This window comes from Podarcis vaucheri, assembly GCF_965113315.1.
Source record: "Podarcis vaucheri genome assembly, chromosome: 6".
Lineage (NCBI taxonomy): Eukaryota > Metazoa > Chordata > Lepidosauria > Squamata > Lacertidae > Podarcis > Podarcis vaucheri.
The window spans coordinates 104,730,017-104,753,237 of record NC_138764.1 but is presented as its reverse complement, the minus strand read 5'-3'; the positions used below and the strand labels follow the sequence as shown (position 1 = coordinate 104,753,237).

At 48.9% G+C, this 23,221-nt stretch overlaps 1 protein-coding gene and 1 long non-coding RNA gene across 2 annotated transcripts in view; both read right to left on the bottom strand.

Annotated features, from left to right (window-relative positions):
• The window catches only part of LOC309534413, a 97,075-nt gene that overhangs the window by 30,448 nt on the left and 43,406 nt on the right, over window positions 1-23,221 (bottom strand). The window lies entirely within an intron of this gene.
• Window positions 1,324-23,221, bottom strand: part of TM9SF4 (transmembrane 9 superfamily member 4) — a 33,817-nt gene continuing 11,919 nt past the window's right edge. Inside the window, exons 4-18 of the mRNA XM_082226051.1 lie at window positions 22,378-22,546; window positions 22,119-22,248; window positions 19,721-19,844; window positions 18,537-18,655; window positions 17,324-17,435; window positions 15,557-15,627; window positions 14,253-14,385; window positions 13,333-13,414; window positions 13,161-13,236; window positions 9,661-9,744; window positions 7,675-7,850; window positions 5,704-5,767; window positions 4,831-4,950; window positions 4,292-4,381; window positions 1,324-3,578 (exon numbers count right to left, since the gene is read on the bottom strand). Coding sequence (XP_082082177.1) covers window positions 3,429-3,578; window positions 4,292-4,381; window positions 4,831-4,950; window positions 5,704-5,767; window positions 7,675-7,850; window positions 9,661-9,744; window positions 13,161-13,236; window positions 13,333-13,414; window positions 14,253-14,385; window positions 15,557-15,627; window positions 17,324-17,435; window positions 18,537-18,655; window positions 19,721-19,844; window positions 22,119-22,248; window positions 22,378-22,546 — 1,700 coding nt within the window. The 3' untranslated portion in view covers window positions 1,324-3,428. The remainder of the gene's footprint in view (window positions 3,579-4,291; window positions 4,382-4,830; window positions 4,951-5,703; window positions 5,768-7,674; window positions 7,851-9,660; window positions 9,745-13,160; window positions 13,237-13,332; window positions 13,415-14,252; window positions 14,386-15,556; window positions 15,628-17,323; window positions 17,436-18,536; window positions 18,656-19,720; window positions 19,845-22,118; window positions 22,249-22,377; window positions 22,547-23,221) is intronic.

Sequence of the window (23,221 nt, the reverse complement as noted above, 5' to 3'; positions counted from 1 at the left end):
CCAGGGGTGTAGCATGGGTTGCCGCTGCCCGGAGTGAGGCAACTGTTGCACGTTAGTCCCTTCACTAGCCAGCATCCATGGGGGGGGGGCGTCCTGTTGTCCGGCCAGCCCAGGACCCCCATACACTGTCCAGGCTCGCACCCTGGGGACGTCACTTCAGTGCTGCCAACACAACAAAAATAATGTGGGAGGTAGCAGGTCCGAGTTACCATTTTCGGCTGCCACAGCAGGTGCTGTGATTCTCCAGCGGTTTGACTCCCCCCCCCCCAGGTGTACTCTTATTTCTCTTGAAAGAGATGGATGCCAGCCACAGCAAGCTGAGTGTGTGCTACAGTGTGTTCGACAGTGGAATTTGCTGCCAAGGAGTGTGGTGGAGTCTCCTTCTTTAGAGGTCTTTAAGCAGAGGCTTGACAACCATATGTCAGGAGTGCTCTGATGGTGTTTCCTGCTTGGCAGGGGGTTGGACTCGATGGCCCTTGTGGTCTCTTCCAACTCTATGCTTCTACTATGAAACAAGCACCTGCAAATGGAATAGTGGTTCCTAGATAGACCTCTATGTAGAGTGAACATATTTAGTGGGCTTAAGAAGCCTTTGTGAATTGTTAGCTGGAAAAGTATAAGACTGGGGGGGGGGGATTGATTGAACAAGAGTGGAGGAAGTAACTTGCTGCTTCAACCCTGATCAAACGAGTGCTTAGAGGGGTTGGGACATACAGCAACATTTTGTTTTTGGTCCTACTTGTTTATATTTAAATGCCAGTGACATGGAATATAACAGACTAATAAAATTACTGTTGATAAGACTTATCTCCCTTGCAAAAAATAAGAGATCTTCCCCAAGTCTTGATCTCTTTTTGGGCTTTGAAATACCACCTTAAATGACATAAGACCTTTTCAAGTTTGTGCTGGCGGCTGTGGCAGGGTCAAACTTATTCCATACATTTAAAGGCAATATTTAAGAAACTAAATGGTAAACCCAACACTCCATATATGGTTTCAGTGTGTCAGGGACTACTCAGAACCTCACCCCTTCAAGGATAGAAGCAGTAGGGACTCCGGTGGGAAGAAGACCCACCCAACCTGGAAATGGAATGAAGCCATCGGGTAGCTTCTAGAATGGCTGTCCTGCAGGGAGAAGATGGGCATTCTTCCTCTTGCCAGCTCAGATGTCCATGGCAAAGTTTCCCTTCGCACAGAACATAGTTTTTGGCAAATGATGTGATCAGAATGATTAACAGCAGAGCTAATACAAGTTATGTCACCTGCAACTTGGAAACCTAAGACAGCTCACCCATGGCTAAAGTTGCACAATCAAAGACACAATGACAACAACAGCATATTTATTTACAGTTGGGCTCAAACAATACATTAAAAAATACAAGAAACATAGTGGAAGGCCAGGGATAGAGCAGTTTAGGTTGGAAAAAGAAAATCATGGAGGGGGAGAAAGGACCTTGGGAATAAATCAACATTGCACTCTTCTGATCATTATGTCAGCGCAAGACTTCCTACTTTCCACATGGAACAATCCACCCTCCTCCCTGCCCTGCTGTTCTGGGGTTTCTCCCAAATCATCGGAATGAATTGCAAGGGCGCATTGGGTGGTGGAGCCTGTTGCAGTAGCTGGAACTCTTCCATACCTCGGCTTCTGCTGGTGCGCAGAATTAGTAGACTCCAGTCCTTAGTCAAGTACCCTAATGGTAGCTCAGATCAGAGTTCACCAAGGGATCCATAGCAAAAGTAGTAAGTGCCACGGCTCCCCCTTTGTCAGACCTTGATTCATGGCTGGCGTGGCTTTGGCATGGGGGGCAAGGAAGCAATGGGTGGGCAGAGGAGCAATGCACAAGCAAGCCCCTCATTCCCTGTGAGCCTGCAGGCTAGTCTGCAGGCTCACCCCAGTAGTTTCCTGCAGTTACCACAGGGCAGGTAAATTAAGACACACATAAGAGGCATCATCACTGATGACAAATACATGTTTAACGATCTTAAATATGTGTTCCCAAAGAGATTAATTTTCCATGGAAAAAATGCCCCCCCCCTGTGCATGCCTCCCTTCCCCCACCCCACCCATGGCATACCCACTTTTGCCGGAACAGCTCGTTCATGAAGCAGAAAACTGCAACTAGACCATTCCACAATTAGACCTAATTTTCAGCAATTGAAAATTGTAATTGTAATTCTGATTACAAATAAGCAAGTTTCTGTTTATCAAAGGATGTGTTTACAACCATCTCCCAGTAAATTGATTCAGGCTCGTTTGCAATGCACAGTGCACTATGAGCGGGAGAGCAGAGTGCTCCTGTCTCTGAGAAGGGAGACCGAGATCCATTGTGCATGGCTAAAATATAATTTGATAGTATAACCTTGGTCTTGTGACTATGTAACATAGTTCACATAGAAGATGAGAGTAAAGCTGCCAATGCACTTCAATTTCTGGAGGGAGAGACAGAACTGAACAAGTGAGAAAAGCGGGTCGGCCAAATGTGCAGGGAAATGGGGTAGGAAGGGAGAACAATTCCTTTCTTTTGACATTGGGGTCAGGGGAACAGAACTCTCCCAGTTCCCTCCCCTCTCTTGCACATTACAGCAGCAGTTCCCAACATCTGAGCCATGGATTCCTTGGCACATGAACAACAGAGCACGTTTTCCAGTCTCTAAACCTCACCCAAATCCCAGTGTTGAGAAATCCCCTGGGGTTCCCCCAGGACTTCCAAGTAGCCTTCCTCCAGTTTGCAGGCCCGTTCCATTTTTCAGCAGGCAGTGGTTCCACATCATCAGTTTATCGTGGTTCAAAGCAAGTGAGTGTCCTAAGACAATAGGTGTCTGCCACCGTCTGCACTGTGACACTCCCAGCATCAAGCAGCCCAGGGCAGGCAGTCTGAGAGCCCTCCGTGAGAAAACTGCACTTGCCGGAACTGGAGCATGATGAGGCGGCAGCAGACCTTCTTTCCACCGTCTTGCTCCAAGCAAAGGCACAGCAAAAGGCTACGCTGTGCGATCACCAAAGGATGAATCTTCCCCAAACTCATTCGTGAATTTGTAACCATTGCAATCTCCTATTATTGTCATTACAGAAAATGAATTAGACGAAAAGGGAGGAGGGAGAAAGATTACTCATTGAGGGGAATGTGTCTCGGCTAAAAAAGAAGAGAGAAAATAAATCCCTTATAACCAGAATAGGATAAAAGTTAAAATGCAAAGTATCTACACACCCTCCCCACCAAGAAACCCGATTCCACGGACGCTGTGCCAAAGGTTACATTCCAAAAAATTGAACTATTTTTATTCCTTGTGTCCCCCACTCCAGCCGGGTTTTGTTTCCTTGGGAGAAACAGGAGAGAGGGGGAGAGAGAGAGAGTTCCCCACTTCCTTCCTAGGAGGAAACAGAGGGGACCAGCTGCTTTGTGCCACGTGGCGCCAGAGCATCTTCAGTCTATTTTCACAGCAGCGTAAATCTTGCGGACAAACATGTAGGCTGCATAGAAGCCAATGGTCCCCGTCAAGAGCCAGAAGGACAGCACCATGAGAGCTGTGTAGCCGAAGTACAGCAAGGAAGGAATGAACTCGACAATGTCCAGCTGCAAGAGAGAACCAGAAGGAGGTCAGGGCAGAGGAAGTGTGCGCCAAAGCCTCTGCAGTAGCCCCCCTAACCCAAGGAAAAGCAGGGTGGGAACCTCGCTTGGCTTCCCACCTCAACCATGTTGTGTATCATGGAACATCCACCAGGGCCAGGGCCTTCTCAGTGATGGCTCCGACCTGGTGGAATGCTCTGTCCCATGAGACTAGGGCCCTATAGGATTTAATCTCCTTCTGTCGGGCCTGTAAGACAGAGCTATTCCACCTGGCCTTTAATTCGAATTCAGCCTGATCTTTTATTTCCCTTCCCTTCCCTTCTCTTCCCTCCCCCTCCCCTTGTATGAAGATCACCCGCTCTGAGACCCCACAGCCAATTCTCCCCTGGCCTCCTCGCTGGCCCAAGTAGGATCAATTCAGCCAGCTAGCCCTGGGGATTATCTAATTGATTTTTGAATTTTATTGCCATTCATGTTTTTATACTGTATTTTATGCTGTCTTTATAATTAAGTGTTTTAAATTTGTTGTTAGCCACCCTGAGCCCAGTTTTTGAACCGGGAATGGCGGGGTATAATTTTTTTTAAAATTATTTATTTATCTCCCACCCGAAGTGCTCAAGAGCAGCAAGTTTTGCCACTCGACAGCCTCCCTGACCAAATATCGCAGCCTAATAGTTACTGAGTGTAGGATTCAGATCTGGTGAAAATAGCAGCAGTACCTTATTCACAAAGTAGAAGACTGCGTAAATCAACACATAGAAGGCAGAACCGCCGGACACTAGGAAAGTCCTCCACCACCATCGGTAATCCTGCCAAACGAAGGAAAGACATACAGCATCATTCTGCCAGCACTCTCAACAACCCTTGCAGGTGCCCAGTTGTGTTTGGGCATCCACTGTTTTGCGGTTCTCTTCAAACTAGGCAAGACTGCAAGCTGAAGCCAGACTCTCCAGACACGTGAAAGTGTAAATTCTTTCTCGCAGAAACACAAGCCAAAAACCCTCCTTGCACACAGTAAATTAGCATGCCAGGGAAAAGCCGACTTTCCTCCAGGATACGCTGGCTTTCTTGTGCAGTTCTGGAAAAGCATTACTGATCAATTCAGATGAATATATTAACTGGCATGTATACTTGAGGACAGGAGCTCTGTCTCTCTGCCTAAATCTGATCCATGTTTCCTTTTGAAGTACCTTGCAGAACTGGGTTCCATTCCCTGCAACCCCCCAACGACAACCCCAGGATTAATCTGTTCTATTACCTCTGCACAGAGCTGGAAGTACACCATGACGATGCTGATCTGGGAGCAAGAGACCACGAGGATGATGAACACCAAGAAGAGGAAGCCAAAGAGGTAGTAGAACTGGTTCTCCCAAATTGCCTGGATGCGAGAGAAGAAGATGTGTACAAAGGAGGAGACATGAGTATGGTGGAACAGCTCTTGATACACAAGAAGCTTATCGTTTCGCAGAAAAAGGCAGCGAAGCAAACCTACATCACAAACCTCTAGCCAATTCTCTCCACTTTAACCATGGCTTTTCCTCAAAGAATTGGGGGATTCTTCAATTGCTTGTGTAACCGAGTTGGCTCTAGACAGGTCTCCCAGAACTAAGTTGCATTTTCTGTTCTGCTGGACCATTTCCTCAGGAGAATTGTAAGGGATCCTGGATCCGTTCTACGCTCATGAAATGCATCTCTGTCTTGCACCCATCCCTTCTTGCAAGGCATTCCCCAATTGGAGACAGTTAAAGAAGCAAAATGTTGCAGCTCAATATCTGGGCTGCCACGACTGATACTGGAAGGCTCTGCAGGGCCACATCTCAACCTAGAGTGCAAAGCCCAGAAGACTTGACAAGGAACAGCAAGCATTCTTCATCCTGTGCACACCCACCCCAAAACACTCTTGTTCTCAGTGCTATTTTTCTAGAAAAAGAGGGGCTGGAGCTCACCATTAACTTCTCCCTGGTTCTCTTAGAATAGCAATGGCAACCACTTGAGAGGTGCCAGATCTGAGCTGAATAAAAGTCCTGTTTGTTCTGACAGACCCCATCCCAACACCACTCTTTAAAAGGCATATGGTGCATCTCTCTGGGAAGCCCATGTTAGAAAAGAAGAGAGCAGCAATGGCGCTTACGCTGAAGATGAAGAAAAGTTCAATGAACATGGCTCCGAAAGGCAGAATTCCAGCCATAAGGATCCTAAAGATGAGAGACAGAATTTGGTTACTGTAGGAGCAGCTGTAGATCCAGTAATGCTAGTTAGGGCTGCACACATTGCAAACCTAAGAGCAGGCCAGCTGGATAATATCCAAGGCCATCTAGTCAAGCGCAGTTTCTGACAACAGCCAGCCAGCCGCTTCCAGGAAGCCCACAAGCAGCGGCTGAAGGCAACAGCTCTAGCCTGCCTTTCCTCCCCCAGAAACTAGTATTTCATTCGGTTACTATGGGGAGTGGCCATCCGTAAGTCTATGTTCCCATCTATTCCAGCTCTGGGGCTGTAAGAAAGTTAGGAAGCTTCCCTCGTACCATCAGCATTTTGAGCCATCCATCACAGAGTTGGTGACAAAACTGACAGACAGCAGCTTTCTGAACTCTGCAATCCAAGACCCTTTTGACAGGACATGACCCGGACTGAACCTGGCATCACCTGGCTCCAAAACATATGATCTGGCACTGAGCAACAGTTTCCATCTTTTCATTTTCTGCCACTCAAAGTGCCTGAGCCCCACCTGGTTGGCTGCAGATGATCCAGATGACTGGGGTGCTGGTGGTGGCAGCAATATAATAATAATTTTTTATTTATACCCCGCCCTTTCCGGTTCAGAAAACCGGGCTCAGGGCGGCTAACAACAAATTTAAAACACCTAATTGATGCAACAAAAAATACAGTATAAAACGTGAATAATAAATTCAGAATTCAAAAGTCAATTTAGGGGGGAAATCCATCCAATAAACATTAGATGATCACCAGGGCTAGCTGGCTAAGTTAGTCCTATTTGGGCCAGTGAGGAGGCCAGGGGAGAATTAGCTGTGTGATCCCAGAGCAGGTAATCTTCATAAAAAGGGGAGGGGGAGGGAAGGAAGGGGAATAAAAGATCAGGCTAAGTTCAAATTGAAAGCCAGGCGAAATAGCTCTGTCTTACAGTCCCTGCGGAAGGAAGTTAAATCCTGCAGGGCCCCAGTCTCATGGGACAGAGCATTCCACCAGGTCGGAGCCATGACTGAGAAGGCCCTGGCCCTGGTGAAGGATAGTCTAACTTCCTTAGGGCCCGGGACCTCTAAACCAGTGTTTTTCAACCTTTTTTGGGCAAAGGCACACTTGTTTCATGAAAAAAATCACGAGGCACACCACCACTGTGTGCGGAGAGGGAGATGTCAGAGCCCCGCTGCTCTCTATGGAGAATCGGATGAGAGCGGACCGCCTGTCGGCTCTCATCCGATCCCATCCGATCTGATCCCCACCCAGGACGGATGGAAAATAGGGTGGACACAGTCCAGTGCCCGCTTAGTGGGCGAAAATTTGACTTTTTTTTTTTTAAAAAAAATCTTTCAAATTTTTCAATTTTTCCCACGGCACACCAGGCAACATCTTGCGGCACACTAGTGTGCCGCGGAACAGTGGTTGAAAAACACTGCTCTAAACTATGATTATACATGACAAGCCGTCCGAGAGGCAGAACTGCTTGCCATCACTAGAAAGCCTTCCCTTCCAGCAACGGAACAACACATCCTTTTAGAAATAAGCCCTTAGACGGAGCCATCAAATTCTGAGTAGCTCAACTGAACGTCATCCCAAACCCACCAGCAGCAGCAGTGCTCCAGCTCCTATTTAGAATCATCAAATCCTAGAATTGTAGAGTTGGAAGGGACCCCAAGGGTCATCTGGCTGATCCACCTGCAGTGCAGGAATCTCTCTGCCCTGTGGAATTTTAACCCATGACCCTGAGAGTCTCCTGCTTTACTGCCTGAGCTGGCAGTGGAAGGGCCTAAGGATCTTTCCAAACTTTTCTGCAGCAATTTGCTCACTGGTCTCCAAAAAGAAGAAAAGAGCTAACCAACTGTCATTTGGCCCAGCTGCGCAGGAAAGGGTTTTCTGGGTCACTCACCCGACGAATCGATTCATGTACCACCTCTGCTCTGGAATCTGCCTTGGAATCTGATTGGTCCGCACAGGATTGTCGTAAGGCTGCTTGCGAAATCCAAAGTAGTATCCCAGGTAGACTAGGGGCAAGGAGATGCCGAACCACATGCAAAGGAGAGCCACCATGGTGGGGAAAGGGACCTGCGAACGGCAACCCAACGCTTAGAACGGGTGGCTGGCAGAAGGTATGGCAATAGCTGAACAGGACCTGGCAAGGCAAGATGTACAGTGGTGCCCCGCAAGACGAATGCCTCGCAAGACGGAAAACTCGCTAGACGAAAGAGTTTTCCGTTTTGGAGGTGCTTCGCAAAACGAATCTCCTATGGGCTTGCTTCGCAAGACGACAATGTCTTGCGAGTTCCTGCTGGTTTTTTTTCCTTCCCCCCTTTTTCTAAGCCGCTAAGCCGCTTATCAGCTGGTCCGATCAGCAGATAAGACACTAATAGTGCTAATCTGCTAATCCGTCAATGGGCTTGCTTCGCAAGATGAAAAAACCGCTAGACGAAGAGAATCACAGAACGGATTCTTTTCGTCTTGCGAGGCACCACTGTACCCTGAACCCCCCCTTTGCCCCAGAGCATCAAGACGGAAGGTTCGCAAGGTGATACTATGGCCTAGCATTTCCTTAGAGAAGGAGTGGGGAAACTTTTGCAGTCCAAGCACCTCATTCCGTGCTGGGAAGCCTTTGGGGGACCACATAATAATGGCAGTGAAGTTAGAGAAACAGGTGAGATTATTTTATTTTTTTGGAGCAGTTGCCCACATAAAAGCCAGAGGTTTCCATGCACGGTTACAGCCACACACCCCTCTCCCCAACCTGGCAGGCAAGAGGCGTTGTCACAGCTCAAAGACACACTCCCTGCTGGGCAAAAGCACTTGAAAAGACTGGTGCGGCCGGCACAACTGGATCCCGGGCTCTGCACATCTGCCAGATTTGGCCCAGGAGATAAGGATCTGGTCCACCAGCCAGAAAGGGCTCCCTGATCTGGAAGACACCAGATTGGTGAAGGTGAGTCTAAGAGAACCTGCCTGCAGGGGGGGGGGGGGAATGAATGCAACACCAGGCAGCTAACGCGGTTTCCTAATTCCTAATGTTCAAAATGTGTCCTGCTTGGGTATTTCACAGAATATTTTGGAAAAATCAAGATTTAGAAAATTGTTCTTAAATGTCTTTTTTAATAGCTACAGAAATGGCAGCATCCTCTTGGGGGTGGGGCCTGAGGGGAGGGAGATAATTTCACAGAATGTATCAGGAAGCTTTTAAGATCTCGTGTTTTGTTATGTTCTTTTATATTCTCTCGGAAGCTGCCCAGAATGGCTGGGGCAACCCAGTCAGATGGGTGGGGGTACAAGAAACAAATTATTATTATTATTATTATTATTATTATTATTATTATTATTAGTAGTAGTAGTAGTAGTAGTAGTATGTGTATGTTGGTAAAGGTAAAGGGACCCCTGACCATTAGGTCCAGTCGTGGCAGACTCTGGGTTTGCTGCGCTCATCTCGCTTTACTGGCCGAGGGAGCCGGCGTACAGCTTCTGGGTCATGTGGCCAGCAGGACTAAGCCACTTCTGGCGAACCAGAGCAGCGCACAGAAACACCCTTTACCTTCCTGCCTATTTATCTACTTGCACTTTGACGTCCTTTCGAACTGCTAGGTTGGCAGGAGCAGGGACCAAGCAATGGAAGCTCACCTTGTCGCGGTGATTCGAACCGCCGACCTTCTGATCGGCAAGCCCTAGGCTCTGTGGTTTAACCCACAGCACCACCCGCGACCCTATGTGTATATTAGGGAAGGCAAAGTATATGAGGAGCTTAAAAGGAGCTAACCAACATTTCTTATGTCTCAGAACATATAAACACATACAAATTATGAATATAAGAGTTAGAAAAGAGTAGACCGAGCCAAGTGTTTCCAGCGAGAGCAAAGAGAGGTGGGAAGATACATACCGCTCCCGACGAGTGTTTGCCCCAGATGAAACAGTTCAGGATGAAGCATATCCCAAAGACAACTCCTGGGTACAGGGTGGCTGTCTGCAAGGAGCAAAACAAGCAGGACTGAATGATGACAGTGGCAGACAGTGTCGGCAAGGCTCATCCAAGGAACCTAATGCAGTTTCTACGCCACTTCACAGCACCAGGCGCAGAAGGCAGCAGCCTGAGAGCCCCTGCGAGAGCCGGTGATCCACAGATCAAGCTACGACTCACAAAGCCCCAATTCAAATTCCAGATCTGCCATAGATTAGTCCCCTCAACACACACTGCTTCAGCACCTGCAACTGTTGGGACGTTCCATTCCATCTTAAGGAACAGACATGGGACTGTTGCGTGTCCCATGTCTGTAACACACACCAGCATTGCATGCTGGGAACTTCCGTTTGTGTACAGCTTTCTGTTTTGCTTTGGACATGAAGGAGATCAGACATGTTTCCTTTTGTCCTGACCTACGCTGAATAAGCCTGCTTGTAAATATGCTCACACAGCCTCTCCTGCCACTTCTGTTTGTGCAGCGTTTTTCTGCTGAGTAGCATGCTCCGTCTTCTAAAGCCTGGGTTGCAGATTTACCGTAAATTTCGCTCTATAACACGCAGATTTTTTGTCCTAAAAAGTAAGGTGAAATGTCTGTGCGTGTTATTGAGCGAATGTGTGGTCCCTGGAGCTGACTCACGGAGTGCAGGGGCAAAATAGGCAAAAATAAGATCGGGCGGGCGGAGGGAAGAGGGAAGGCAGAAGCTTTCCTGCATTCTGCCTCAGGGTCTTACTGCCCGCCCGCTTCTGTTGCTGCGTTTGCTCAAACTCAACAAAGAGCAGGGAATCCCTTGTCCTCCTGGCAAGCAGAGGGTTAAGGAAATGATCGCGTCCTTCCTTCTAATCTTCCCTAGTCACACTGCGTGCAGGCTCCAGCCCACCACTTCCTCCTCTCTGCTCTAGGGCCTCGCAGGCAGCCGAAAAGCATGCAGGTGGGAGAGAGAGAGAGAGAGAGAGAGGGCTGGCTTGGGTGGTGGTGGGGGGAACGACTTTTGCTTTACAATGGTAGGTTTCTCATTTCTTTTCCAAAAGCAGAGAGCCCTGCCCCCAGGCCCCCTCCAAATTACAGCTTCTCCAAGCAATGTACTGCTGGAGGGAGACAGTATGCTTGTTTGGAAGAGAAACCCTGCTTCCCTGCTCGTAAGTAACAGCAGGCTAGATTGCAGAGTGAGACATGAAAATCTCTGGATTTATATGCTGTATATCAACTATCTTGGCAGATGAAAAAAAGTGTGTTACATGCCCTATTGCCCAAAAGTGTGCAAGCACAGAGCAAAGGTTGCAGTGACAGAGGTGGCCAAAAAAAACCAACCGTAAATAAAAAAGAAATCATACTTCGTATATCCTGTCTGGCTTGGAGGGGGGGGACTTTTGCTTTCCTTCCCTCCCCATTTAAAACGTGGTGACAAAGCACGGATCCACATGGATCCTCAGGATTTTTGCATTGGGTCACCCCAAATTCACCATCAGATCACATTACATGTCCATGGCTACAGTCTGTGCCAAAAAAATCACGCACCCACTGTTGCCTGGGGCTGCAATGGTGCAAAAACGTGGTTACAAAGCATGGATCCACAGGATCTTTGCACTGGGTCACCCCAAATTCACCATTAGATAACATAGCATGTCCATGGCTACAGCCTGCACCAAAAAAATCACGCACCCACTGTTGCCTAGGGTCGCAGTGGTGCAAAAACGTGGTTACAAAACATGGATCCACAGGATCTTTGCACTGGGTCACCCCAAATTCACCATTAGATAACATAGCATGTCCATGGCTACAGCCTGCACCAAAAAAATCACGCACCCACTGTTGCCTAGGGTCGCAGTGGTGCAAAAATGTGGTTACAAAGCATGGATCCACATGGATCCTCAGGATTTTTGCATTGGGCTACTCCAAACTCACTGTCAGATCACATGTCTGTGGCCACAGCATGAACCACAAAAATCATACATCCATTGTTTCATTTAGAATATTTTTTTTCTTGTTTTCCTCCTCTAAAAACTACGTGCGTGTTATGGTCGGGTGCGTGTTATAGAGCGAAAAATACGGTATGCTGCACCAAGGACCGGAGTTTGTGTGGCACACCGGCCGGTGGGCTGGAGCCAGCTGGGGGCCTGCCAATTGCCCCCGTTTCCTTGGGTGCATGCCAACAGCAACATGGTGATAACAATATTGACCAGCCACACGGGATTGTTGTAAAGATTGCAACGGGAGAAGGAGTGCAAAGTCTCTGCACACTCAAAGGTACTTCCTTTCAGTTTTATCAAAAGAGACTTCCAGCAATAAATACATAAAATTGCTACCGACCGACCTACCTAAAAATGCTAGGAATCATCCTCATTTCAGTTTGCACTCCTGATGCTGTGGGGTAAAAGCCTGAAAGCATTCCAGAAGCAAACAGTGAAGTCCCAGAGCAGAGACTAAACACAAGATTTGATGTGGAGAAGCAGCCAGGCCTTGCCAAGTCAGTCAAAAGCAAAAGCAGCAGGGACCTGCAAAGCTGCATGAGTTATTCAAACAGCCAAATACAACTTATTTATTTAAGGAATCTGTAGTCCTCTCTTCACTCTGGAGCCCCAGGGTGGCAAGCAACATTTTAATGGCAAACACTAATAAAAATCGAGGACAAAATAAATCAATATCATAAAACCCACCAATGATAAATACCGTATTTTTCGTCCTATAGGGCGCACCGGCCCATAGGACACACCTCTTTTTTGGGGGGGGGGGAATGAATTTTAAAAAATTATCCCCCCCGCCCTGGCTGCCGCCCCAAGCCTTGCGCTCACCTGCCCGAAGCACGGGGCACCCTCCGGAGGGCTCCCTGTGCTTCAGGCGACAGGCTGCCGGCCCCAAGCCTCGCGCGCTCGGCGGGACCTCCTGCCGGGCGCGCAAGGCTTGCAGACACTCACGGGGGCTGCAGGCTGCTGCCCGCAAGCCTTGTGAGCCCGTGGGAACTCCCACCGGGCTTGCAAGGCTTGCGGATAGCTTCCTGAAGCCTGGAGAGCGAGAGGGGTCGGTGCGCACCGATGCCTCTCGCTCTCCAGGCTTCAGCGAAAGCCTGCATTCGCCCCATAGGACGCACACACATTTCCCCTTCATTTTTGGAGGGGAAAAAGTGCGTCCTATGGGGCGAAAAATACGGTAAAACAGGAGGCGGCAGCAAGAAATCATTTTCACTGTGCCCTTTTTCCCCTCCCCAAAGGCTGATTTCTTCTATTATGCCTGTTTTCTGTTGTAATGCAAAGGTCAGATTCCAAGGCAACACACCCCCAGCAACTCTATCCCGAGGTTATGCCAGGGCCCCTTCCAACAGCCACAGTGGTTATTTCATCATCAGAAACAAATGAGGCTCTGCAGTTTGCCCTCATGCACTTTCCCAAGTCCCTTGGGGTTTGTGAAGATCAGTATCACTTACGCAGAAAGCCCCTTTCTTCCACCGGTGGCCTTTCAGTGTCCGATAGAGTCGGCCAGCGGAGAAACCACCAAAAACCCTAGTGCAGAGGACACAGAGAAGCAGAAGGTTACCTCCCATCACAGGTCAGGCAGAGGGATGATGGCTGACGCAAAGGACAAGCCACACCACTTACCCCATGAACATGAAGAGGAAGCAGGCTGTGGTCATCAGGGCACCTCGGCTGGAAGGAGACAGCATCCCCAGCATGGCCACAACTGAAAGGCAAGGCAAGGAGGATTAAGGCCCACCACTCACAAACCAATACTCCGCTGCAGAAAGCCAACCTGCCCCTTGCACACTGAGAAGGGGTGTGTGTGCTTTGCTGAGTATTCACAAAGCACATTTGTTCACCGCGGCACTATTTTTCAAATTTTCTATCCCCACTTGTTTTTTCAAACAGGCTTGAAGTGGGTTAGCGAGCAGTCATGAAAATAATAATAATAATAATAATAATAATAATAATAATAATAATAATTTATTATTTGTACCCTGCCCATCTGGCTGGGTCTCCCCAGCCACTCTGGGCGGCTTCCAACAAAGATGAAAACTACATTAAAATGTCACACATTAAAAACTTCCCTGAATAAGGCTGCCTTCAGATGTCTTCTAAATGTCAGGTAGTTGTTTATCTCTTTGACATCTGGTGGGAGGGCGTTCCACAGGGTGGGTGCCACTACCGAGAAGGCCCTCTGCCTGGTTCCCTGCAGCTTTGCTTCTCGCAGCGAGGGAACTGCCAGAAGGCCCTCGGCGCTGAACCTCAGTGTCCGGGCTGAATGATGGGGTTGGAGATGCTCCTTCAGGGATACAGGACCAAGGCCATTTAGGGCTTTAAAGGTCAACACCAGCACTTTGAATTGTGCTCGGAAACGTACTGGGAGCCAGTGTAGGTCTTTCAAGACCGGTGTTATGTGGTCTCGGCGGCCGCCCCCAGTCACCAGTCTAGTTGCCACATTCTGGACTAGTTGTAGTTTCCTCCTTAGCCTGTAGAGTCTCTTCTCCCCTGCCCCCTTTTCACAAAGAAGCACCCCCAGGCTCCCCAGGTGGGATACTCACAAATAACAATCAGGATCATGCAAAAGAGCTGGATTCCAGAGCCCAGGAGGGAGCTGAGGATCATGGGATATTGAGGCGGCCTGAACACATCACCGTGCACCAGCTTCCACCCAGATTCCTCCATGGTGTCTTCCTGTAGGGAAAATTGACACACAGGGGGATTGAAATCAAGCCCCACGAAAGGGACTGCCACGTACACTTCCCTCCCCCCTGCCACAGAGATGTACAGAGCATGTCCTCCCCTCCCCAAAGGATCTCCCCTCTTTGCAGCGAGTCACCACATTTCACAAAACCTTAAGGCCTTCTGGTTATTGCCTGCACCTGAAAAGTGTTTCACCCCAGCAAGGAATGAGAAGGCAGGCCTGGCAAGGTCTGCCGAGAATCTGCCGTTAAGTGGTTAAGCCCCAGTATGAACTCTGGACTAGCAAGGGACTCTCTACCCACATCACTAGCTATGGAATTTGATGCCACAAGACACAGCAGCGCTTTAAAAAAGGGATCGGTCAGGTGAACAGCAGAAAGTGACCAGGTGGCTACTGGACAATATAGCTATGTGCTACCTCCAGGTTCAGCCTTGCTCCAATGGGCTTCCCAGACGCACTCGCCTGGCTGACATAATAATAATAATAATAATAATAATAATCATAATAATAATAATAATAATTATAATTATTTATTATTTATACCCTGCCCATCTGGCTGGGCCTCCCCAGCCACTCTGGGCAGCCCCCAACAAAATATCAAAACACAGTAATGCATCAAACATTAAAAGCTTCCCTAAACAGGGCTGCCTTCAGATGTCTTCTAAAAGTCTGGTAGTTGTTCTTCTCTTTGACATCTGGTGGGAGGGCGTTCCACAGGGAGGGTGCCACCACCAAGAAGGCCCTCTGCCAGGTTCCCTGTAGCTTTGCTTCTCGAAATGAGGGAACCGCCAGAAGGCCACTGGAGCTGGACCTCAGTGTCCGGGTAGAACGATGGGGGTGGAGACGCTCCTTCAGATATACTGGACCGAGGCCGTTTAGGGCTTTAAAGGTCAGCACCAACCCTTTGAATTGTGCTCGGAAACATACTGGGAGCCGATGTAGGTCTTTCAAGACCAGTGTTATGAGAAACCCAGTGCTGAATAAAGTTGGATTTAACCCAGCTGAGCTCCTCTTACATTCTCTACCCATTTCCTTTTCTACCTCCCCTCTACCCTTCTCAAAAGGAGAGTCTGGGAACGTTCTCAAGATGCAAGGAAGGGTCCCCACTCCCTCTCCACCCCACCCCACCTGCCAGCCCCAAGCACATCATGCTTCTCGTACAATGTCATCTTCCTTGTTGTAGTTGGCAATATCCTTCCGGAGCGTCCGGATGATGATCATGCTGAGAATACCTGAAACGAATAAGACCTGGAATGAATGAACTGCAGTTTATTCCACTGAGCACCTAAGCATCTGCAAGCCAGCAGCATACAGGAGCAGAGGGTCATGAGGAGTGATGCGTCAGTCGACAGAGTCCCCCACCGTCCACATCTGCCCACATGTCCTCAGACAGTAGCAATGGGGGGTGAGGTTGGGTTCTCACAGCAAGAATTGCACTTTTGAGTCCCCTACACCAAAGGAGGTGCTGCTGCTGCTACAAGTATTCATTTTCACATTTTCTCACACCTTCTGCTAACACACATGGGGCCGCAGCAAAAGCAGAGGACGTCGCCACTTGGACAGGACCTTGGAGGGCAGGGGGGTTGATTTCAGTGCAAGCCATTCTTTTCCTCTTCAGGGGCATTTTAAAAGTGTCTCTTTCATGGGCTGCCATGTTGGGCAGTGGGGCCCAAGGGGAGGAGGGAAGAAAAGCAAGGTAGCCAAGTAAAGGAAGCCAGAGGGATCTATACCTGTTCTGGGATATACTCAAGATTAAGTTATAACCCTTGTAACTCCCAGGTCTTTATTATGATCACACCAGTGTTAATACCCTTACACCTCTTTTCAACCAGGTAAACAGCACAGACGCGGGTTGAGAACGCTGCGGGTTGCGAACGTGCATCCCGCATGGATCACGTTGGCAACCCAAGCGTCCACTGTACAGGGTTGTGTTCATATGTCTTCTAAAGGTTATATTCTATTCCATTCCATTCCATTCTAAGCAGATAATGCTTATTGAACATATTCTTTTTTAAAAAATAAATAAATAAATAACCACTACATCCCTCATTTCTTGCAATGCTCTCGTTGTGCACCAGGGGGCGCTCCTCCCTTCCAAAAGGAAAGACTTGTGCCTCTGCCTGCCCTCTTGCAGAACCACAAAATTGCTTGCAGCAGTTTCCATCCAGTGCGCAGGACCGGTGAGTTGCCCAAAGACACAGGCATGCTGAGGAAGTGGCACATACAGGGTGCAGCATGGACTGTGGCCCTTACCCTACACTGCTTGGCCACCACTGAAGGGAAAGCAAGGCACAAACCGGCCCTGCTGCAGCTCAACCCCATCTGCAGGCAGCAAAACTGAGACACAGGCACCAGGCACTGAGCAAAGACAAGCAGCTAAGGACACTGACGGACACACAGGTTGCTGGTGAAGAAAACCGCAGTGACCAGACCGGGCGCCAGAAGCATTCAGTACATATTTACAACCAGCTTCCAATCCTTCGAATACCCTCACAGTCTTTCAGAGTCTACCTATGAAGCAGAATGAGGAGGCAGAGCGGAACGTGCCCTTCTAGGCCTGAGACTGTGTTTGTACACCCCAAGGGCTCCACAACAGGGTGAAAAAAGGTGGGCTAGAAACTGCAGCCCTTATGCGTTGGGTTTTCTACTGGCCCAGGGTTTCCCTTTTATTTTATTATGAGGCAGTCTTTCCAAAGTCCTTCTAGATGAGTAGTAGACCCAGCCAGGATCATCGGGCCAGGTGGTGAGGGTAGGATGCGAACCCAAGCCCACTGGACTATTTCTGATTTGTTACTCTTTCGCTCAGCATATCCATAAATGATAGCCCAGCTGGGTCTACACGACTTGGCTAGTTAAGTCTCTATTCCTACCGTATAGTGGCAAGATCACCCCTCCCCACCCAACAAAACCCCCTGGCTTCTCTCTTACCCGAAAGGAAGAACACGACCACAACAGAGTTAATGATGGAGAACCAATGGATCTGCACGTCACTCATTGTGAGGTAAGTGTCCCAGCGAGAAGCCCATTTGATGTCGCTTTCCTATAGGAGAAGTTTAGCTAGTTAGTAGGTTAATTGAGTTGGTCCACTATTATTCCCACGCTGGTGATTGAAAGTTGAGGCAAAGGGGTAAGTGGGGTATTTGGTTTTCTGCAAATCAGTGCTTTATGAATAAAGAAATAACCCACAGGAGTTGTATTCAACTAGGTTCCACTCAGAAATTAATGGCCCCAAGCTAGCCATGCCCATGGATTTCAGTGGGTCTACTCAGAGCATGACTGGCACTGGATGTAAACACAAACACACCCGGCTGCCTAAGAAGAAAGCAAGACAATAATCCTAAAGATCAAGAAAATATCAGCTCGGCTCCATCTGTTGACGGGGAAGGAGCAATTGCAGGGAGCTGGGATCTCCTCTGCTCACTTCCCTGTTAGCATGTACATTCAGCTCCAACCAACAAGATTCCCTGGGACTGCAAACTCTGGGCCCATGAATCAGCCAGAGGTCTAAAGGCAGCTAAGTTCATGCTACAATTCACTTGGCAGAAAGAGGGATTTAAATCTTGTACATAAATAAATAAACAAACGACACGAAAAGGCAAATCACGCCAAATTCCAAAGCAGCAGACTTGGGGACAAAAAGGCACACCAGCCAGAAACGCCCTAACAGGTTCCCCAAAGGCTGAAATGGAGCAGGGCTTTTCACAAGATGGGTGCCACCCCCTAAAAAGCTCTGCTTCTTCAACATGGCACCCTCCTGACGCCTTGGACTGCAGCTTCCATCAGCACATGCTGGATGGGACCGATGGGAGTTGTAGTCCTAACCTGGGAAAGGGTGTTTTTGTGACTCCGTAATTTTTTCTTCGAAGGTAGCACCTGAAGCAAGCTTTCTCCTGTTGAGTCTTAACCTGTGGTGGAGAACCTACTTGTTTTTAAAAGAAATGTACAGGAGATGAAAGGAGTTCCCTTAAAGACAGCTGAGGCCCTCCAAATCCATGTTCCAACACTGGCTTCCCACTCTTCTTTTAATTAGGGTTTCCCAGCCCTCGGACACCTTCTCCCCACAGTGACCATATCCCCTACACCAATTCCACCTCCTCCCCTCTTTCTCCCCTCCCCCCCCAATAAAAAACCCGGCCCTCACCTCCCAATGCACAGAGTAGGTGAAAAGCAGCTTGTTCTCCTTCGTGGGGTCAATCTCTTGAGGAGCGGAGTTGGCAGCTTCAGGCAAGACACAGGCACCCTTTTCGTCAGCTTTCAGATCTAGGGGGCAAAAAAACCTCATGCGTCAGAAGCAGCAGCCTGACTCCAGGGACCCTATACAAGCTTGGGGTCCCCTCACCCCTAACGAGCCTCGTGTGGCAATCCTCTGGCTGCGCTGCCCCTCATGTTCCTCCGGTTGAACAAACGCATACACAGGAATGTGGGAAGCTGCCCTTATAGTAAGACCATTGGTCCGTCTTGCTCAGTATTGTCTACACTGACTGCCAGAGGCTCTCCAGAATTTCAGACACAGAGTGTCTCCCAACCCTACTAGAGATGCTGAGGATTGATGCTCTACCACTGAGCTACGGCCCTGAGCTACGTATCCCTACCATGTTCCTGCTGCAAAAGCAGCAACGCATGAAACAGTTTTTCATGGAGTCAGACCTTTGATCCCGCCACACCAGAGATGGAAGCCTATGCACCCCCTTCTCTTGGTGCTAGAGGACTCCCATCAGCTGCACACCCAGTGTAGCCAATGGCCAGGGGCAAGGGAAACTGGAGTCCCAACAATTTATGGTTCCCCACCCTTCACTTGCACTGGCCGGCAGTGACTCTGCAAAACGTGCAGGTCCCCTTCTAAGTGATTTCTGTGAAATGAACAAGGCTGGCTGCACCTGCCTGCCCATGGGTTTCTTTTGCCAATGAGTGAAGTCGGAGCTGTGATTGATAAGAGAGTTGTTTTGAGTAGCAGGCAACAGGAATCCCTGGTGTCCCAAACAGCTCCTGTTTCCCGATCCCATTCAGTGCACTTTTAATGCTTTGTGGGTCCACGACTACAGCCAGCCAGAGAGAACATGCAAGAAACCCTCAAGCATAGCTGTCAACTTTCCCCTTTTTTTAGGGGAAATTCCCTTATTCTGAATAGGATTCCTTGCAAGAAAAGGGAAAAGTTGACAGCTATGCCCTCAATATTGAACAAGAGCTGCTCTCTCCCTCTCATACCTCACCCCAAGCACATCATACAATGGGATCTCCTCTCCCACCCGTACTTTCTTCTCCAAAATGTCCCTCTTAATTCAAGTCCAGAGCTTCGGCCACAAAGCCCTTGCTCTCTTCTCTTACCAGCAAGCTTAATGCTCTGCGGAACGACCTCAAAGCGGACCACCCTGTAGGTGGGCTCTTGGTTCTCCTCCACATCCTCTCTGTGGTAGTAAAGGATGAAGGAGAGGTGGTTGTGCAGGTAGAACTAGAACAGATGGGATATCAAGAGAGACGTTAGAAGCCCTGGAGGAAGAAAATACAAATTAATTGGGGTGATGTGCACTATCTCTCCAAGTGGTTTGCAGGCTCAGAGGTCTCCTTCGTGTGTTGCACTTCTCCTCAAACTCTTCATGATAAGGGAGTAGAGATTAGAAGATGCAGTCATACCTCGGGTTAAATATGCTTCAGGTTTAGCGTTTTCAGGTTGCGTTCCGTGGTGACCCGGAAGTAACGGAACAGGTTACTTCCGGGTTTCGCCTCTCGCACATGTGCAGACACTCAAAATGACGTCACACGCATGTGCAGAAGCAGCAAATTGCGACCCGTGCACGTGCAGGTTGCGTTCTGCTCAGGATGCGAACGGGGCTCTGGAATGGATCCCGTTCACATCCAGAGGTACCACTGTACATCAAACTACAGACTCGCAACCTGCCCTGGGGGTGGGTTCCAGGGATTGTGTGTAAAGCTGATATCACATATAGCCAGAACCAGCCCCTGTGCAACCACCCCTACCGTTCCAGTGCCAACACACTGGGTGAGCCTTGCCCACCATGCAAGGCGGAGAGCATTTAAGCTTTCTGACTTGCTTATGAGGCTCTGGGAGGCGCCTGCTAGGTCTCATGCAAGAGCCTCCCAGAGCCCCAAAAGCAAGCCAGAGAGCTTAAAAGTGCTTTCCACAGCAGGAAAACCCAGCATGGAAAATCCATCTTGTGTGCATTTAATTTGTGCATTCGCAGCTGGCTAGCCGCCCAGCGTGTTAAGCTGTGATTGTGCAAGTTAAATAACCCATTTAGGATGCTGCCCCCGGCAGAAGATAATTCAGAATTTGGAAATTAGAATAAATTGCCCATATCAAACCATTGGGCTAATATTTATTTGGCTCTCAAAATCCAGGCTTCCTCTTTTGTATGGGGCGTAACAGGCTCCAAGCCTGTCAGCATTTGGCTTTTTAAAATCCCCGTACAGCACGAAAATCTTTGTACAGCACAGAAGGAAAAACTTTAGGTGCCTGACAAATAAACAGTAATTCCCAGCTCTCACACATTCACCAGCCTATGTGTCACCTGATCTCCAGAGGGCAGGAAGGAGAGAGCAGGCTTAGTGTCCAGGCAGCTCGAATACTTTGGGAGAGCAGCATGCAGGTTTGTGGTAAACACCGCCTGAATTTTCCTCCCTGTCACCTTTCAGTTTCTGGTATGTGTGCACATGCGCACTCAGATTTCCATACAACATTCACAGCAAAGTTCAAAGGCCTAAGATTGGTACATTCAATATTACAATGCAAAATAAAGCGTGCTTTAAAGGGAGCTGCTGTGGTCACTGCTTTATTTTCCACAACAACTGAAACAGGTGCCTACAAGTAAAATTCAGAGGGTCCGTGCTGTTGTGGCACCTCTGAACCATCCCCTCCCTTCTCCAGGCAAAAGCACAGGTTGGAGGATGGATGGCGGCTAACAGATTGAGGTTGAATCCTGACAAGACAGAAGTACTGTTTTGGGGGGACAGGAGGCGGGCAGGTGTGGAGGACTCCCTGGTCCTGAATGGGGTCACTGTGCCCCTGAAAGACCAGGTGCACAGCCTGGGAGTCATTTTAGACTCACAGCTGTCCATGGAGGCGCAGGTCAATTCTGTGTCCACGACAGCTGTCTACCAGCTCCACCTGGCACACAGGCTGAGACCCAAGCTCTAGTTAACTCCCGCTTGGATTACTGCAATGCGCTCTACATGGGGCTACCTTTGAAGGTGACGCGGAAACTACAACTAATCTAGAATGTGGCAGCCAGACTGGTGATTGGGAGACCACATAACACCGGTCTTGAAAGATCTACACTGGCTTCCAGTACGTTTCCGAGCACAATTCAAAGTGTTGGTGCTGACCTTTAAAGCCCTAAACGGCCTCGTTCCAGTATACCTGAAGGAGTGGCTCCACCTCCATAGTTCTGCCTGGACACTGAGGTCCAGCGCCGAGGGCCTTCTGGCGGTTCCCTCGCTGCGAGAAGCCAAGTTACAGGGAACCAGGCAGAGGGCCTTCTTGGTGGTGGCGCCCGCCCTGTGGAACGCCCTTCCACCAGATGTCAAAGAGAAGAACAACTACCAAACTTTTAGAAGACATGTGAAGGCAGCCCTGTTTACGGAAGCTTCTAATGTTTAACAGACCACTGTATTTTAATACTTTGTTGGAAGCCGCCCAGAGTGGCTGGGGAAACCCAACCAGATGGGAGGGGTATAAATAATAAATTATTATTATTATTAACCTCACCTTGCGGCTGTCCATGAACCCAAGCCGATAGCCATGCTCAAACTGTATGTCTTTCTCCTTGTTCTTCTCTTCCTCCTCGCGGTTTGAGTAGAACTCCAGCCGCGTGGCCACAGGCAGGTTGTCAGCGATGCTGCAAAGATAAGCCATCGAGTCAGAACTACTTGCCCACTGCTGCCACCCTATGCCTCCTTGACTCGCCATAAGTAAGGAGGACTCCCACTGAGTTGCTCTGTCTCATGCTCAGAGGACAGAGACTCACAGGTGGACATAGTATTCCTCCTGGATCCGTTCGGCGATCAGCTTGCTCGCTTCCTTGGTCAGGGTTACAGGCTTGCTGGGGGATTCGCACAAGACCTCGCACTTCTTCTCAACGTTCATGAAGACCTGGAATGGCGTGTTGACGATCCGGTCCCCTCTAAGGACCTCACCTGCAAATGAAAGGCAGGCAGGGAGAATGAGAAGGAGAGAGCTCACAGCAGTGAGTGGCAGAACAAACCCCCAGCCTTCAAACTTTGGCATCTCCTGCTGTTAACATCTCAAGCTAACAGCTGGAACAGACTCTACTGGGCAAGATTAGGAGCCAGGAGCTTGTGGTCTTCCAAAAGTTTTTGGATTTCAATGACTCCCATCAGCCACAGTCACCTTGGTTAATGATGAGGGATGATGGGAGTTGCCCTCCAGCAACTTCAGGAAAGACACAGATTCCCCATCGCTCTTCTAGATGGGCCAATGGTCCGATTCAGGACAAGGCAGCTTTAGAGGTTAAATAATCCAAACACACCAGTGGTTCCCAAAGGGGATGGGACCACCCCTGCGGGGGGGGGGGGTTACCTGGGGGTGGCACTAAGAGGCAAGTGGGTAGCAGGAGGGCGCTGGGGGTGTAAATGGCAATCGTATTTTGCATAGCTGGTATCACCGAATCCAGTTCACTGCTGTTGTTGAATTAACTCAGCTAAATAGTTTCAACTAGATTTGGAATAAATGTGAAATTAATTGTTACTGTTCTGAATTTTAGAGTGTTATTATCTTCCTTAGCGGGTCATGCAAACGGCCATTCTGAATAATGCTTTTCCTAGGATAGAGGGCACTGGGATCACTTTATG